General features: G+C 45.8%; 1 protein-coding gene across 2 annotated transcripts in view; it reads left to right on the top strand.

Moving 5' to 3' along the window:
* Nucleotides 1–3,255, top strand: part of TARS2 (threonyl-tRNA synthetase 2, mitochondrial) — a 59,832-nt gene extending 56,577 nt beyond the window's left edge. For both annotated transcript variants that reach the window (XM_077257797.1, XM_077257790.1), the window contains exons 15-19: nt 572–672; nt 1,078–1,182; nt 1,408–1,480; nt 1,857–1,971; nt 2,898–3,255. In XM_077257797.1, the coding sequence (XP_077113912.1) occupies nt 572–672; nt 1,078–1,182; nt 1,408–1,480; nt 1,857–1,971; nt 2,898–3,046 (543 nt within the window). In that variant the 3' untranslated portion in view covers nt 3,047–3,255. The remainder of the gene's footprint in view (nt 1–571; nt 673–1,077; nt 1,183–1,407; nt 1,481–1,856; nt 1,972–2,897) is intronic.
* Nucleotides 3,256–15,765: the final 12,510 nt, after the last annotated feature.

The following is a 15,765-nucleotide window of genomic DNA, read 5'->3' as shown; positions in this document are numbered from 1 at the left end:
TTGCATGGGTCCGTGTGTCCAAGGCCGTCCATGATCAGGTGGTACCGTAAGTGTCCAAATTTCCAGCCACAAATCCACCCAGCATCAACTACTGGCAGAGGACATTACACATTCCAGCACATTACACCCTCCTATGGTGGGAGCTCGTGTACGCAGCTCTGCTGCCATTAACCTTTTCCAGTTTTATAATAAAAAAAAATGTCAATGCATGTTTGACTGGTTTGTGGTTGTGTGAATGACTCGGTTTTTGTCGGACAAAGTCTAAGCTTGCGGCTTTCCCTGCATGGACGTCCAGTGCCATGTCATTTTTCACTACTTTTGGGATTTTTGCGGTTGCTTTTTCTTCTTTCTTGCCTTAATAAAAAGGTCACTCCTGTAAATTGTGCCTGTTTTAGTTTACCTATTTGATTCATCGCCAGGCAGTGTGAAACATTTCATAGCTGGCATAGGTTTTAGTCTCGTGCCCCTTTTCTAGGAAGGCAAAGTTGCACTAATCTTTAATGGTCTCCTCATTTCTAGGGTTCTTCCCACAGTACGTGACCTCTAACTGGATCTTATGTTTCTTTGCCAGATTGATATCCAGATTAAAGATGCAATGGGGCGCTACCATCAGTGCGCCACAATCCAGCTGGACTTTCAGCTGCCCATCCGCTTCAACCTCAGCTATGTGGGGTATGTGTTTTTATGGAACAGGGGAGAAAGTGGCCTGTTGTAGATGGGAGGACGATGCCACATGCACAAGGTTTATCAATGTTGTGTGCCCGCCGTTTCCTTTCTACTGAGGCACAACATGGAAGTGTTGGTATTACTTTATTTGGATAACAAGTTGCTTCAAATTTCCAAGCTAAAAAGGGGAAAGGCCTGGTTTGGAGATTTGTCCGCCCTCTCACTAATTATCAGTGGGCATGCACTTAAAGTATGGAGCCTTGATATATCATAACTTTTGATCAGTGGGGGACTGAGCAGTGAGACCCTCTCATTGATTGCTCTGGGAGCCAAGATGTGGATTTTCCATTGACTTGTTGCATGTGAATCCCCAATTAACCTAATGGCTTCTTGTTTTTCTTTCTCTCACAGTAAAGAGGATGGCCGGGCAGAGCGGCCGGTGATGATCCATCGGGCGGTGCTGGGCTCTGTGGAGAGGATGATGGCAGTCCTGGCTGAGAATTACGCAGGGAAGTGGTAAGTCTCATTTTGCCCGGCTGGCGGGCAGCTGATACGCTTCACACGCGGACTGCGGCATCACTGACAAGGTATTAGTCTGTTGTAGATATAATTGTCCTCCGTTAAACCACAGATCCATTCACTTACATGGGACTTAAAAAAAACAGACAGTCCCATAGAAGTGAATGAAGAGGCAGTTATGTTTATATGACACCTGTGATGTCTGCTTTCTCTCCTGCCCAGGCCTTTCTGGCTGTCTCCATTCCAGGTCATGGTTATACCCACAGGAGGCATTTCTGCCGATTATGCCCAAGAGGTACGTGTTTTATCCCATTCAGATACCGTGCTGATATATAACACTACACCCCCCACTTATCACTGTAGCTGGGAGATCGCTGCTCCACATTGAAGTGAATTGGAGATGAGCTGCAGTACCGGAGAATGGCTACTGTACTGTGGATGGAGCTGTTTTTTCCTTATTAATCCCCACCCCTGCGTTACCTCCAGGCAGCAGATCATTGGTGATGCTGGCGGTTATCAATATCTAAGTGTTGACCCTATTAATTCCTGCTTGTATTGATTTCCCGGCACATGACTGGCATAAGACTATGAGAACATAAAGTTAGGTGCCAGATCTACCGTCCTGTCCACCATGATTTACTGACACAATGTAAGTATTGTTTTACTGACAGGTTTATAGGATTATCCACGACCAGGGGTTTATGGTGGACATCGATACGGATCAAGGGACAACCTTCAACAAAAAGATCCGCAAAGCGCAGCTGGCACAGTACAACTTCATTCTGGGTAAGTGAAGTGCAGCTGGTCCTTACGTTACCCCTAATATTTTAAATGAAACGTTAGACTTTCTACTGTGCTCTGTGTTTCACTGGTCAAATCTCTGCTTGCCGTCGGTGAGTGGAAATTTCCATATATACACTGTAAAACCTGTCTGGACATAAGGATGAATTTTCAAGACTGTGAACACAAGTCTGCTGTCCCTTAAGCAGCAATACAGGAGTAGTGCTGCCCAATGGATGGACTGACGGCAGTGGTGCCGCCCGATGGACAGGCTGGCGGTAGTGGTGCCGCCCGATGGACGGGCTGGCGGCAGTGGTGCCGCTCGATGGACGGGCTGGTGGCAGTGGTGCCTCTCGATGGACGAGCAAATTGTAAGGAATGGAATCCAGCATATTAGTGCAAGAACTTCTCATATTATAGTCCTCTGGAACGTCTATAGTCCGGGTTGACCATTTTCCGGGGAGGACATCTTCATGTTTATCTGCTCATGTCAGTACACGCCTGTCACTGAGGAAGGAAGCCCGCGCTCGGTGACAGCTGTCACAATCTTACGTCTGCAGCCGGGAAGCTTTAGCCACAGCTATTCTGGTGTTGGATGTATAACTGTGCAGCAAGCAGAGGTATTACCCAGCTGCCTGCATTACTTACATCGGTATATGCTGCCCCTGTGTATACGATGCCCCATCACTTGGGCGTTTGACGTTCAGCTGCAGATTTTTGGTTGTACGAAATTAGAATAAAAATTGCCCTTGTCAGCATGTGTGAGACTGAAGTTGTCCAAACATTGCTGGCTATGATGGCATATACCCTACTGATGAGAGGAATTATAAGGTAGTACATTTCCAGGAGGACTACCAGTGTTAACTCTCCTTTATAAGAAGGGCTCATAGAACATGGAAATGACCCTCTTTTTTTTATGCTTTGTTCTCTAGTGGTTGGTGAAAAGGAGAAACAGAACAACAGCGTCAATGTACGCACAAGAGACAGCAAGCAACATGGAGAATGCAGCGTGGAGGACCTGATCATGAGGCTGACCGAGTTGCGGGACTGTCGTGTGAAGAACGCAGAGGACATCTTGTGATTCACTGCGAGGAGATCATGCTCTTAGACTCCACCCCAGCTATGGTCATAAGAAAAGTAGACCTCCTGGCACCAGGCGTAGACCTCCAGTCAGTGATGAGTTGATGGAAAAAGTCTGTGATTTGTATGGAACAACTTCTCTTCATGGAGGTTCTTCTCATATGTCTGATTGTATTCTGTACTGAATAAAGGATATGATGAGGAAAGTTCTCCTTGTGTTTGTGCTTTCCACCTATCATCAGATGTCATCCAGCAGAGTGGGATTGTAGGAGGTGGGGGCATCCTTGTCTCTGTAGGAAGTGGGGTTTGTTTTGTGACTTTTAGTTCAAAGCAGACAAACCACTGTACAGTTACACGTACAATGCATCCTGAGAAATAATGGGACAATTAAGTTCCAGCACCTATGCTGTGGCCGAATGCTATTGAAAATGAATCATGCAAAAGAGACAAAAAAAACCATTTGGATTAAAGATTATTCTTAGTATGATTACCTCACATGATGAAAGTCTGGCATTTTAAGATATAGAGGACCTCTTGCAGGACACGTTCATGTTTGAAGCCTAAAGATAGGAAAATGCTGGACATATGTTAGTCTTAATCCTAAGGAAAGAGTAATATAATGATGGTATTGTACACAGCTGGGGGTAATACAGGTCCTTCTCAAAAAATTAGCATATAGTGTTAAATTTCATTATTTACCATAATGTAATGATTACAATTAAACTTTCATATATTATAGATTCATTATCCACCAACTGAAATTTGTCAGGTCTTTTATTGTTTTAATACTGATGATTTTGGCCTACAACTCCTGATAACCCAAAAAACCTGTCTCAATAAATTAGCATATCAAGAAAAGGTTCTCTAAACGACCTATTACCCTAATCTTCTGAATCAACTAATTAACTCTAAACACATGCAAAAGATACCTGAGGCTTTTAAAAACTCCCTGCCTGGTTCATTACTCAAAACCCCCATCATGGGTAAGACTAGCGACCTGACAGATGTCAAGAAGGCCATCATTGACACCCTCAAGCAAGAGGGTAAGACCCAGAAAGAAATTTCTCAACAAATAGGCTGTTCCCAGAGTGCTGTATCAAGGCACCTCAATGGTAAGTCTGTTGGAAGGAAACAATGTGGCAGAAAACGCTGTACAACGAGAAGAGGTGACCGGACCCTGAGGAAGATTGTGGAGAAGGACCGATTCCAGACCTTGGGGAACCTGAGGAAGCAGTGGACTGAGTCTGGTGTGGAGGAAATGGGCTACAGGTGCCGCATTCCCCAGGTAAAGCCACTTTTGAACCATAAACAGCGGCAGAAGCGCCTGACCTGGGCTACAGAGAAGCAGCACTGGACTGTTGCTAAGTGGTCCCAAGTACTTTTTTCTGATGAAAGCAAATTTTGAATGTCATTCGGAAATCAAGGTGCCAGAGTCTGGAGGAAGACTGGGGAGAAGGAAATGCCAAAATGCCTGAAGTCCAGTGTCAAGTACCCACAGTCAGTGATGGTGTGGGGTGCCATGTCAGCTGCTGGTGTTGGTCCACTGTGTTTCATCAAGGGCAGGGTCAATGCAGCTAGCTATCAGGAGATTTTGGAGCACTTCATGCTTCCATCGGCTGAAATGCTTTATGGAGATGAAGATTTCATTTTTCAGCACGACCTGGCACCTGCTCACAGTGCCAAAACCACTGGTAAATGGTTTACTGACCATGGTATTACTGTGCTCAATTGGCCTGCCAACTCTCCTGACCTGAACCCCATAGAGAATCTGTGGGATATTGTGAAGAGAAAGTTGAGAGACGCAAGACCCAACACTCTGGATGAGCTTAAGGCCGCTATTGAAGCATCCTGGGCCTCCATAACATCTCAGCAGTGTCACAGGCTGATTGCCTCCATGCCACGCCGCATTGAAGCAGTCATTTCTGCCAAAGGATTCCCGACCAAGTATTGAGCGCATAACTGAACATTATTATTTGATGGTTTTTTTGTTTGTTATTAAAAAACACTTATATTTGATTGGCCGGGTGAAATATGCTAATTTATTGAGACAGGTTTTTTGGGTTATCAGGAGTTGTATGCCAAAATCATCAGTATTAAAACAATAAAAGACCTGACAAATTTCAGTTGGTGGATAATGAATCTATAATATATGAAAGTTTAATTGTAATCATTACATTATGGTAAATAATGAAATTTAACACTATATGCTAATTTTTTGAGAAGGACCTGTATATGAGGGATTTTACAGAGAGGATGTTATATAGAGGTGGGTGTATTATATACAGTTGTGCTTAAAAGTTTACATAACCTGGCAGAATTTTTGCTTTCTTGGCCTTTTTCAGAGCATATGAATGATAACTCCAAAACTTTTTCTCCACTCATCGTTAGTGGTTGGGAAAAGCCATTTATTGTCAAACTACTGTGTTTTCTCTTTTTAAATCGTAATGACAACCCAAAACATCCAAATGACCCAGATCAAAAGTTCACATACCCCATTTCTTAATACCGTGTATTGCCCCCTCTAACATCAATGACAGCTTGAAGTCTTTTGTGGTAGTTGTAGATGAGGTTCTTTATTTTCTCAGATGGCAAGACTGCCCACTCTTGTTGGCAAAAAGCCTCCAGTTACTGTAAATTCCTGGGTTGTCTAGCATGAACTGTGCGCTTGAGATCTCCCCAGAGCGGCTTAATGATTTTGAGGTCAGGAGACTGAAATGGCCACTCCAGAACCTTCACTTTGTTCTGCTGTAGCCAATGACAGGTCAACTTGGCCTTGTGTTTTGAATCATTGTCATGTTGGAACGTCCAAGTACGTCCCATGCCCAGCTTCCGGGTGTCAGGGACACCACACTGTACCTACCACCTGAGTCAGTGCGAGCTGAGCTGGCATAGCTGAAGCACGTGACAGCCCCGGGGGCGTAGCCTTACCCCAGAGCTCCGAAGAGCTGAGCACTGGCTAAGGAAGCCGAAAGAGGTGTCAGACAGGCACGGGTAAGACCAGAGGACTACATGGTTACCGGAAGAAGAGGACAAAGACATAGTCAACAACTAGCCAGGGTCAGAACCAGAGAGAGCAGTGAGGTACCAGGCGGGAGCGATTAGACGAAAAGTCAGGGACGTAGCAAGGGTCAAATGGAGAAATACAGGAGGCACTGAATCAGACGGCAACACTCAGAAACTGTAAACAGACCGGATCATACCCAAGCGAGCATTCAAGCGCAAACAGTATCCACAGATACCTGGGGTCAGTAACTCAACCGAGGACAAAAGTATCACTGACAACAGACAGCGCCCAAAAGAGGCTATTTAAAGCCCTCCCACAGCCAGAGTGAGGCCAACAGCATTAACCCCTGAAGCACTAGACAAGAACTTGCATACAGGCCACTCAATGGGGGGCCACTGGACCCCCAGGTTTCTCAGAATGCCTGGCATGAAATGCCCGAACCCAACGATCGGCGTGTACAGACTGGGCAGGGACTCAAGATCGAGCCTCTGGACCATACCCCTTCCAGTGTACCAGATACTGCAAGGTGCGGCGTACAAGACGAAAATCAACAATGTTTCCAATCTCATATTCCATGTGACCCACCACCAGCATCAGGGGGACAGCTAACACAGAACCCTCCTCAACAGACCTCCCCAGGGTTTTAAAAGGGACTTGTGGAACACATTGGAAATCTTAAATGAAGCTGGGAGGCACAACCTAAAGGTTACTGGATTGACTATTTGCACGATTTCATATGGACCAATGAACTTTGGACCCAACTTGGCTGACGGAACCTTGAATTTGATGTTCCTCGTGGAAAGCCAAACCTCTCCAGCCTGAAATGTATGACCCGAGATTCTCTGCTTGTCTGCAAAGAACTTACACCTTCCCTGAGCCTTGGAGATATTACGACTGACCTCAGCCCACAGATTTTTTTAAACACTGTACAGACCCTTCCACCCCAGGACAACCAGAATCCAAACTGGAAAATTCTTCAAAATGTGGAATAAACCCATAGTTAACCAAGAATGGGGACATACCGGTGGACCGACTCACACGGCTGTTGAAGGTGAACTCAGCCAAAGGCAACGCATCACACCAATCATCCTGCGTAACAGAGGCCAAACATCTAAGAATTTGTTCAAGAGACTGATTGGTGCGTTCAGTCTGACCATTACTCTCAAGGTGGAACGCAGAAGAAAAAGACAATGTAAGGCTGGTTTCACATTTGCGGTTTTTGCCACTGCGTTTTAGCTCAAAAAAACGCATGCGTTTTTCTTCCCTATATTTAACATTAAAAACGCATGCGTTTTTTTGTATGCGTTTTGCATCGTTTGACGACGCATGCGTCATTTCTATGCTTGCGTTTTGTTGCAGAAATGCAACATGTAGTAATTTCTAGAGGCGTTTTTTTGCCGCAAAAAACCCGCGTTTTTTTGCCGCAAAAAAAGTATTGCTGTCTATGTAAACGCATGCGTTTTTAAGCACATGCGTTTGGTTGCGTTTTAAACGCATGCGTTTCCATAGAAAAAAACAAGAATACACACTGATAAGCCACCCCCCACCATCAAGGTGATAAAGGGATCCAAACCCTACCCCTAACCCTAGGGATACTAACCCTACCCATTACCCTACCCCTAACCCTAGGGATACTAACCTTACCCCTAACCCTAGGGATCCTAACCCTACCCCCAACCCTAGGAATCCTAACCCTAACCCTAGGGATACTAACCCTAGGGATACTAACCCTACCCCTAACCCTAGGGGTCCTAACCCTAACCCCAACCCTAGCTATTTCTATTTATAGTGGGTTTTCTTGTTGATTTTGATGATTGGCAGCTGTCACACACTTCTCAGCATGCGTTTCAAAAACGCAAACGCAGGAAAAAATGCATGTAAACGCGGCAAAACGCCTCTTTTTTTTACCGCATGCGAAGACGCATGCGTCTAAAAAACGCTGCGTTTGCACGCGTTTACATGCGTTTTTTTCACCACCTGCGTTTGCGTTTTAAACGCTGCGTTTTTAAACGCAAATGTGAAACTAGCCTAATACCCAATTTTTTACAGAATGCCTTCCAGAGCCTAGCCACAAATAGCACACCTCTGTCAGACACCACATTCATGGGTACCCCATGCACACGGACCACGTGTTGCACAAATAGCTTGGACAAGGTTTCAGCTGAGGGTAATGCGGACAAGGGTACAAAATGGGCCTGCATAAAAAACCTGTCCACCACCACCCACACAACGGTATTACCCCTGGAAGGAGGGAGATTGGTGATAGACCATGGACTCGCCTGTCCATGGACTTTATCAGGAACTGGCAAATGCACTAGTTCCCCGGCCGGCCGGCTATGAGAGCTCTGAGAATGGGCACAAACCCCACATGCAGATACAAATTTTTTTTATATCCGTACCAAACGAGGGCCACCAAAAAACCCTTGCAAATGTACAAAAAGAAAAGGCTATAGGAAGCCACAGCCAGCTCACCAATCCAGGCAGGTGCACGGAACATCATCTTGGACTAAGATGGATATACATAACGAAGTAAGGAAGGCGTTCCAGCTCCATAAAATTCAAATGCTTTATTTCTCCATTAAAAATTGGTGTAGTATAAACAGTCCTTGCCTTAGCGCAAAAGTCCAAGTACAGAGTACATGCGACGCGTTTCGATCGTACCCGATCTTAGTCAATGCATGACTAAGATCGGGTACGATCGAAACGCGTCGCATGTACTCTGTACTTGGACTTTTGCGCTAAGGCAAGGACTGTTTGTACTACACCAATTTTTAATGGAGAAATAAAGCATTTGAATTTTATGGAGCTGGAACGCCTTCCTTACTTCGTTAAAAAACCCTTGCCACAGCCTCTCGCATGGTGGAAACTCCAGGATGAGCACTCAGCCTAGACTCATTAAACTCTTGAAGGAGTCTTTACCGAAATTGTTCCGGGACAAACAATTTACCCCCGGCTTAGCGGCAGGAGCAAGAAACTGAGCTTCAACAATCTCCCGCTTCAGCTCCGACGAGACCTCAGCCGTCACCACTCCTGCACAAAGAATGGAGGACGGTGGTTCGGGGGGAGACACAAAATCAAAACTTTGAGATAAAGCATCCGCCTTGGCATTTTTGGAGCCAGGGTGAAAAGTAATGGAAAACTGAAACCGAGAAAAAAAAAAAAAAAAGGGACAGCGGGCCTGTCTGGGAGTCAATTTTTTAGCAGACTCAATATAGGCTAAATTTTTATGATCAGTAATCACAGTGATCGAATGAGCCGCCCCTTCCAAAAAGTGCCTCCATTCTTCAAACGCCAATTTGACCTCAAGAAGTTCCCCTATTGCCCACATCATAATTTCTTAATGGCTTGAGATTGGTCAAAGTTTCAGGTCCCTGAGACAACACTGCTCCCACCCCCACCTCATTAGCGTCCACCTCTACAATAAAAGGTTTAGACGGATCTGTCTGCACCAATATTGGGGTGGACATAAAACACTTTTTCTTCATCAAAAAGGGATTCTTTGGCAGAAACAGACCATTTTTTTACATCCGCACCCTTGCGTGTAAGATCAGTAAGTGGCTTAACCACCTGTTAAAAAAAAAAAAAAAAAAAAACAATAAATTTTCAATAATAGTTGGCGAATCCCAAGAAGCGCTGGAGACCCTTCAGTTCCTGGGGTTGGACCCAGTCAACAATAGCCTGTACCTTCTTGGGATCCATGCGAAACACCTCACAGGACACAATCAGGCCTAAAAAAGACAATTCCTGCACAAAAACTGAACATTTCTCTAATTTGGCAAACAATTGATTTTCCCTGAGTCTTTGGAGAACAGTACATAAATGTTGCAGCTGTGTATGGCTATCAGGGGAGTAAACCAAAATGTCATCAAGGTAGATAACTACAAAACGACCAATAAGAGCAGCAAACCCCACATTAATGAAATTTTGAAATATGGCAGGAGCATTTGTAAGACCAAATGGCATAACAAGGTTTTCAAAAAAAAACTCAGATGTGAGAAACCCAGTCTTCCACTCGTCCCCCTCCCGAACCCTTATAAGATTATAGGCTCCACGAAGATCTAATTTGGAAAACCATTTCACTCCTGACAACTGGTTACACAAATCTGGAATAAGAGGAAGAGGGTACGTGTTTCTCTCAATAATTTTGTTAAGTTCCCAAAAGTCGAGGCAGGGACGTAAACCGCCATCTCTTTTCTTTACAAAAAAAACCCCCTGCGGCCACAGGAGAGACTGAGGGACGTATATGCCCCTTGTGGAGACTTTCCGCAATATACTCCTTCATGGCTAAGCATTCAGGGCCGGACAAATTAACAGACGGGCTTTAGGCAATTTAGCACCAGGAATCAACTCAATAGCACAAAGGGTCTATGTGGCGGTAAGGCCTCAGCTTTGCTTTTGGAGAACATTTCTTCTAAGACTTTTAGGTATTCCAGAATACCCTCCACACCAACAGACAACACAGAGACAGATTTAACAGGTTTAGACAACAATACAGATTTACAACATTGACTGGCACAGTTAGTGCCACACTGAACAATTTTCCCAGTCTCCCAAGTGATGACTAGATTGTGGCGTAACCAGGGCATCCCCAATACCAACCCCGCCGGCAAATTTTTCAAAACAAAACTTATTTTTTCAGCATGAGCTGAGCCCACCTTGAGTGAAAAGACCACTGAGACATAAAGAATCCCTTCTTTGAGTGGAGAGGAGTCAATGGTCACCAGACAGAGTCTCAAGCCTAACTGTCCCTATCTTGCTTTGAGATATCAAACAGGAGTCGACCAAATTGATGGATGAACCGCAATAAAAAAAAGCTGCAGAAAAAGGACAACAGTCTACCAGCAGTTCCACTTGCATCAAAACTTTCGAAAATGAGGAAAAATGTACCTGAGGGTCTGGGTAGTCTCCTCGACCACCACCCAGACCTAGTCGTTTCCCGACACCTTGGCCGATGAGGGACAGTCCTTCCTCCAGTGTCCAGATTCACCGCAATAAAAGCACAGCTGTTTCTCTCAACGGCGTCTCCTCTCTTTCTCTTTATAGGCGATGGCGCCCACTTCCATGGACTCAGCTGTGGAAGGTGTTTCGCTCTTACTGGGTTATAACGGGGTTTCCAGCTGCATCACCCCTCTCGCACCCAGCCTACGGTCCATACGGACAGTCTGAGTCATGGCGTCCTTAGGAAATTAGGATTATTTAGTCTAGAAAAAAGACGACTGAGGGGCGATCTAATAACCATGTATAAGTATATAAGGGGACAATACAAATATCTCGCTGAGGATCTGTTTATACCAAGGAAGGTGACGGGCACAAGGGGGCATTCTTTGCGTCTGGAGGAGAGAAGGTTTTTCCACCAAAATAGAAGAGGATTCTTTACTGTTAGGGCAGTGAGAATCTGGAATTGCTTGCCTGAGGAGGTGGTGATGGCGAACTCAGTTGAGGGGTTCAAGAGAGGCCTGGATGTCTTCCTGGAGCAGAACAATATTGTATCATACAATTATTAGGTTCTGTAGAAGGACGTAGATCTGGGGATTTATTATGATGGAATATAGGCTGAACTGGATGGACAAATGTCTTTTTTCGGCCTTACTAACTATGTAACTATGTAACTATATGTCCTCCAGGGAATATGGTGGGGGGTGTAATGCTAATGCATTCAAGCGCTCAAACAGTCCTCTGCGGAATAAACCCCTGAGAGCGGCATTGTTCCAGGTAACCTCAGTAGCCCAGCATCTGAATTCGGAACAATACCACTCGGCTGAGTGCATCCCCTGAGTAACACTCATAACCATGTCCTCAGAAAGATGCACATGATCAGGCTCATCATAAATGTGCCCAAGGGCCTCAAAAAATTCACAGACATTCTCTCAGGGGCCAAGGGGGAAAGAGAAAAAGCCCAAGCCTGAGGGGCCACCTTTAATAGAGAAATTATGACCCTCACCCTCTGACTCTCATTCCCTGAAGAACGGGGTATTAACGAGAAAAAAAAGTTTACATCCTTCCCTGAAGGTTCTAATTTTTTTTTTTTTATCCCCAGAGAAGACGTCAGGCAACTTAACAGGAGGTTCAGGGGAAATAAGAGTAACATCACTAGTTACAACTCAACAACTCAATATCTCAGCAGTTAGCACTTTTACTTTGGAGCTTTAGGGTCCTGAGTTTAAATTCTGTAAAGAGCAGATTTGATTCTCCTTTTCTTCTTTCTTCATCCACAAAATTGGAGAAATTCTGCAAAAACACGGGGCTCTTGGTCTCTTCATGTCAAATTTACCGTTGCCGCCCGCTCTCCTCACATCTCTGACTTTATCTCAGAACTGACATGGTGACTTTGGGCTTCCTAGTGCAAAGAAGTTGCATATTTCAATTTGCATGAATTTCATTATGTCACATATATATACAAAGAAATAACAAAAACTAAGTAGACTTGGGGCTGATTCATCATTTTAGAGGGTTTTTTTTTATTTTTTTTGTCTAGATCTATATTTTAATTGAACCAAATTCATCAATATGGCGCACGTTGCATGGTAAATTTAGTGCGAATTAAAAATGACCTTTTTTGGGCTAGAAATCCCTAAACCAGCGTGCTAGGTCCAGGATTCAGGAGTGGCTTCAGCGCATGATTGGGTAGGTCAATACTACAGGATCTGCCTATGGGGGTGCTGCCTTATACTACTGGATCTGCCTATGGGAGTGCTGCCTTATACTACAGGGTCTGCCTATGAGGTGCTGCCTTACACTACAGGGTCTGCCTATGGGGTGCTGCCTTATACTACAGGGTTTGCCTATGGGGGTGCTGCCTTATACTACAGGGTCTGCCTATGGGGGTGCTGCCTTATACTACAGGGTCTGCCTATGGGGGTGCTTGTTGTGAATTCTGTTGTGGGTTCTGCTCTTGGGCTCCCTCCGGTGGTTATAAGTGGTAGTGCTGCTGTTTGTCCTTCACAGCAGTCATCAGGTGCTTCCACTTTGGACGGGGCTATTTAGTCTGGCTTCACCCTTTAGGGAGTGCCAGATGTCCATTGTTTTTCTGGAGGATTCACATCTCTGCTTGGTTTCTCCTGCTGGATTGTCCAAATCATCAAAGATAAGTCCTGGCTTTGTTTTTGCAGTCCACATGCGGTGGACTTTATAGTTGTGAATTGCTATGTTTTTTCTTGTCCAGCTTTGTCTGTGTAAGGATTTATTCAGCCAAGCTGGAAGCTCTGGAGTCGCAGAGTTACCCTCCATGCCTTTAGTTAGGTGTGGAGATTTTTGTATTCTCTGTGGTGGATTTTGTAGTATTTTAATACTGACCGCACAGTACTCTGTCCTGTCTTTTCTTTCTAGGTAGCGTGGCCTCCTTTGCTAAATTCTGTTTTCAGTCTGCGTTTGTAATTTCCCTCTCCTCTCACAGTCACTATTTGTGGGGGGCTGTCTTTCCTTTGGGGATTTTCTCTGAGGCAAGATAGTTTTCCTGTTTCTTTCTTTAGGGGTAATTAGTCCTCCGGCTGTGACGAGGTGTCAAGGGAGTGACAGGAACATCCCACGGCTACTTATAGTTGCGGTGTTAAGTTCAGGGTCTGCGGTCAGTATAGAGGCCACCTACTCCAGAGCTCGTCCATGCTGCTCCTAGGCCACCAGATCATAACAGGTGCTGCCTTATACTACAGGGTCTGCCTATGGGATGCTGACTTACACTACAGGGTCTGCCTATGGGGGTACTGTCTTATACTTGCAGGGTCTGCCTTTAGGGGTACTGTGTTATACTACAGGATCTGCCGATGGGGGTGCTACCTTATACTACAGGATCTGCCTATGGGGTGCTGCCTTATACTACAGGATCTGCCTATGGGGGTGCTGCCTTATACTAAAAAGTTCTGCCTATGGGGTGCTGCCTTATACTATAGGGTCTGCCTATGGAGTGCTGTCTTATACTACAGGGTCTGCCTATGGGGGTGCTGTCTTATACTACAGAGGCTGCCTATGGGGTGCTGCCTTGTGCTATAGAGTCTGCCTATGGGTGCTGCCTTGTGCTATAGAGTCTGCCTATGGGGAGTGCATTATGCTATATTGAGGACTATCTGGTGCATTATACTATATGGAGGCCATCTAGTGGGCCATTGTACAGTGTGGGGATTACAGTGAAGGGGCCATTATACAGTGCTGGAGCCATCAAACAGTTTGGGGGCTTCTAGGGGGTCAGTATACTGTGTAGGGGTGTATTAGGGTATGTTTCCACGTGCAGGAAACGCTGCGTGTTTGACGCTGCGCAGAGCCGCAGCGTCAAACACGCAGCATCCAGATGTTACAGCATAGTGGAGGGGATTTTATCAAATCCCATCTACACTATGCATGGTAACACGCACCCGGCGGCCCTGCGATTCCGGACATGCTGCAAGTCTTTTTAGATCGCAGCATGTCCGTATACCTTGCGGCGATGCTGCGCCGCCGCAAGGTATATCACAGGGCCCTATGTGTGGGGTGCGATGATGCCGGATGTGTGCAATGAACACATCCGGCATCATTGCATCACAGAAGGGGGCGGGGCTTAGGGCAGAGCGTGTTTGCCGCTTCGTCCATACCGCCGGCCATCCTGAAGGTGGACACATACCCTTACAGTGAGGAGGCATCAGGGTCTGCCTATAGGGGTATTGTCTTATACTACAGGGTCTGCCTATAGGGTGCTGCCTTAGGCCAGGTTCACACTGCGTTATTGCCATCTGTTAGACGGACTGCGTTACACCGCGGCATAACGCAGTGTAACGTAGTCCGTTAACGCCGCCATTCATTCCTATGACAGACACATCGTTAGCGCACGCCCACAATGGGTGTGCGCTAGCTATGTGCCGTCATTGAGTGACGGACCCTGGGACGCGGGCTGCAGCGTTTCTGGGTCCGTCACTGCTAGCACAGATAGAGCTAGCAGATGCTCTATCTGCGCTAGCGCGATGACAAATTGGCACTTGCGTTAACAGCTGCCCGTTAACGCATGTGTTGAACGGGCTGCTGTTAACACAATGTGAACCTAGCCTTATACTACAGGGTTTGCCTATGGGGGTGCTGCCTTATACTACAGGGTCAGCCTATGAGGGGCTGCGTTATACTACAGGGTCTGCCTATGGGGGTACTGTCTTATACTTACAGGGTCTGCCTACAGGGGTACTGTCTTATACTACAGGATTTGCATATGGGGTGCTGCCTTGTACTACAGGATCTGCCTATGGGGGTGCTGCCTTACACTACAAGATCTGCCTATGGTGGTGCTGCCTTATACTACAGGATCTGCCTATGGGGGTGCTGCCTTACACTACAGGATCTGCCTATGGGGTTGCTGTCTTATACTACATGGTCTGCCTATGGGGTGCTGCCTTATACTACAGGATCTGCCTATGGGGGTGCTGCCTTATACTACAGGGTCTGCCTATGGGGTGCTGCCTTGTGCTATAGAGTCTGCCTATGGGTGCTGCTTTGTGTTATAGAGTCTGCCTATGGGGAGTGCATTATAGTATATTGAGGACTATCTGGTGCATTATACTATATGGAGGCCATCTAGTGGGCCATTGTACAGTGTGGGGACTACAGTGAAGGGGCTATTATACAGTGCTGGAGCCATCAAACAGTTTTGGGGCTACTAAGGGGTCAGTATACTGTGTGGGGTGCATTACAGTGAGGAGGCATCATGGTATGTATAAGAGCATCATTCTGTGTATAGGGGAGCTGTACAGGGGGGCAGACTC

This window comes from Ranitomeya variabilis, chromosome 1 (assembly GCF_051348905.1).
Source record: "Ranitomeya variabilis isolate aRanVar5 chromosome 1, aRanVar5.hap1, whole genome shotgun sequence".
In the NCBI taxonomy this organism is placed as follows: Eukaryota; Metazoa; Chordata; class Amphibia; order Anura; family Dendrobatidae; genus Ranitomeya; species Ranitomeya variabilis.
Note: the sequence above shows the minus strand (reverse complement) of the source record. Positions and strands in the feature narration are given on the sequence as shown.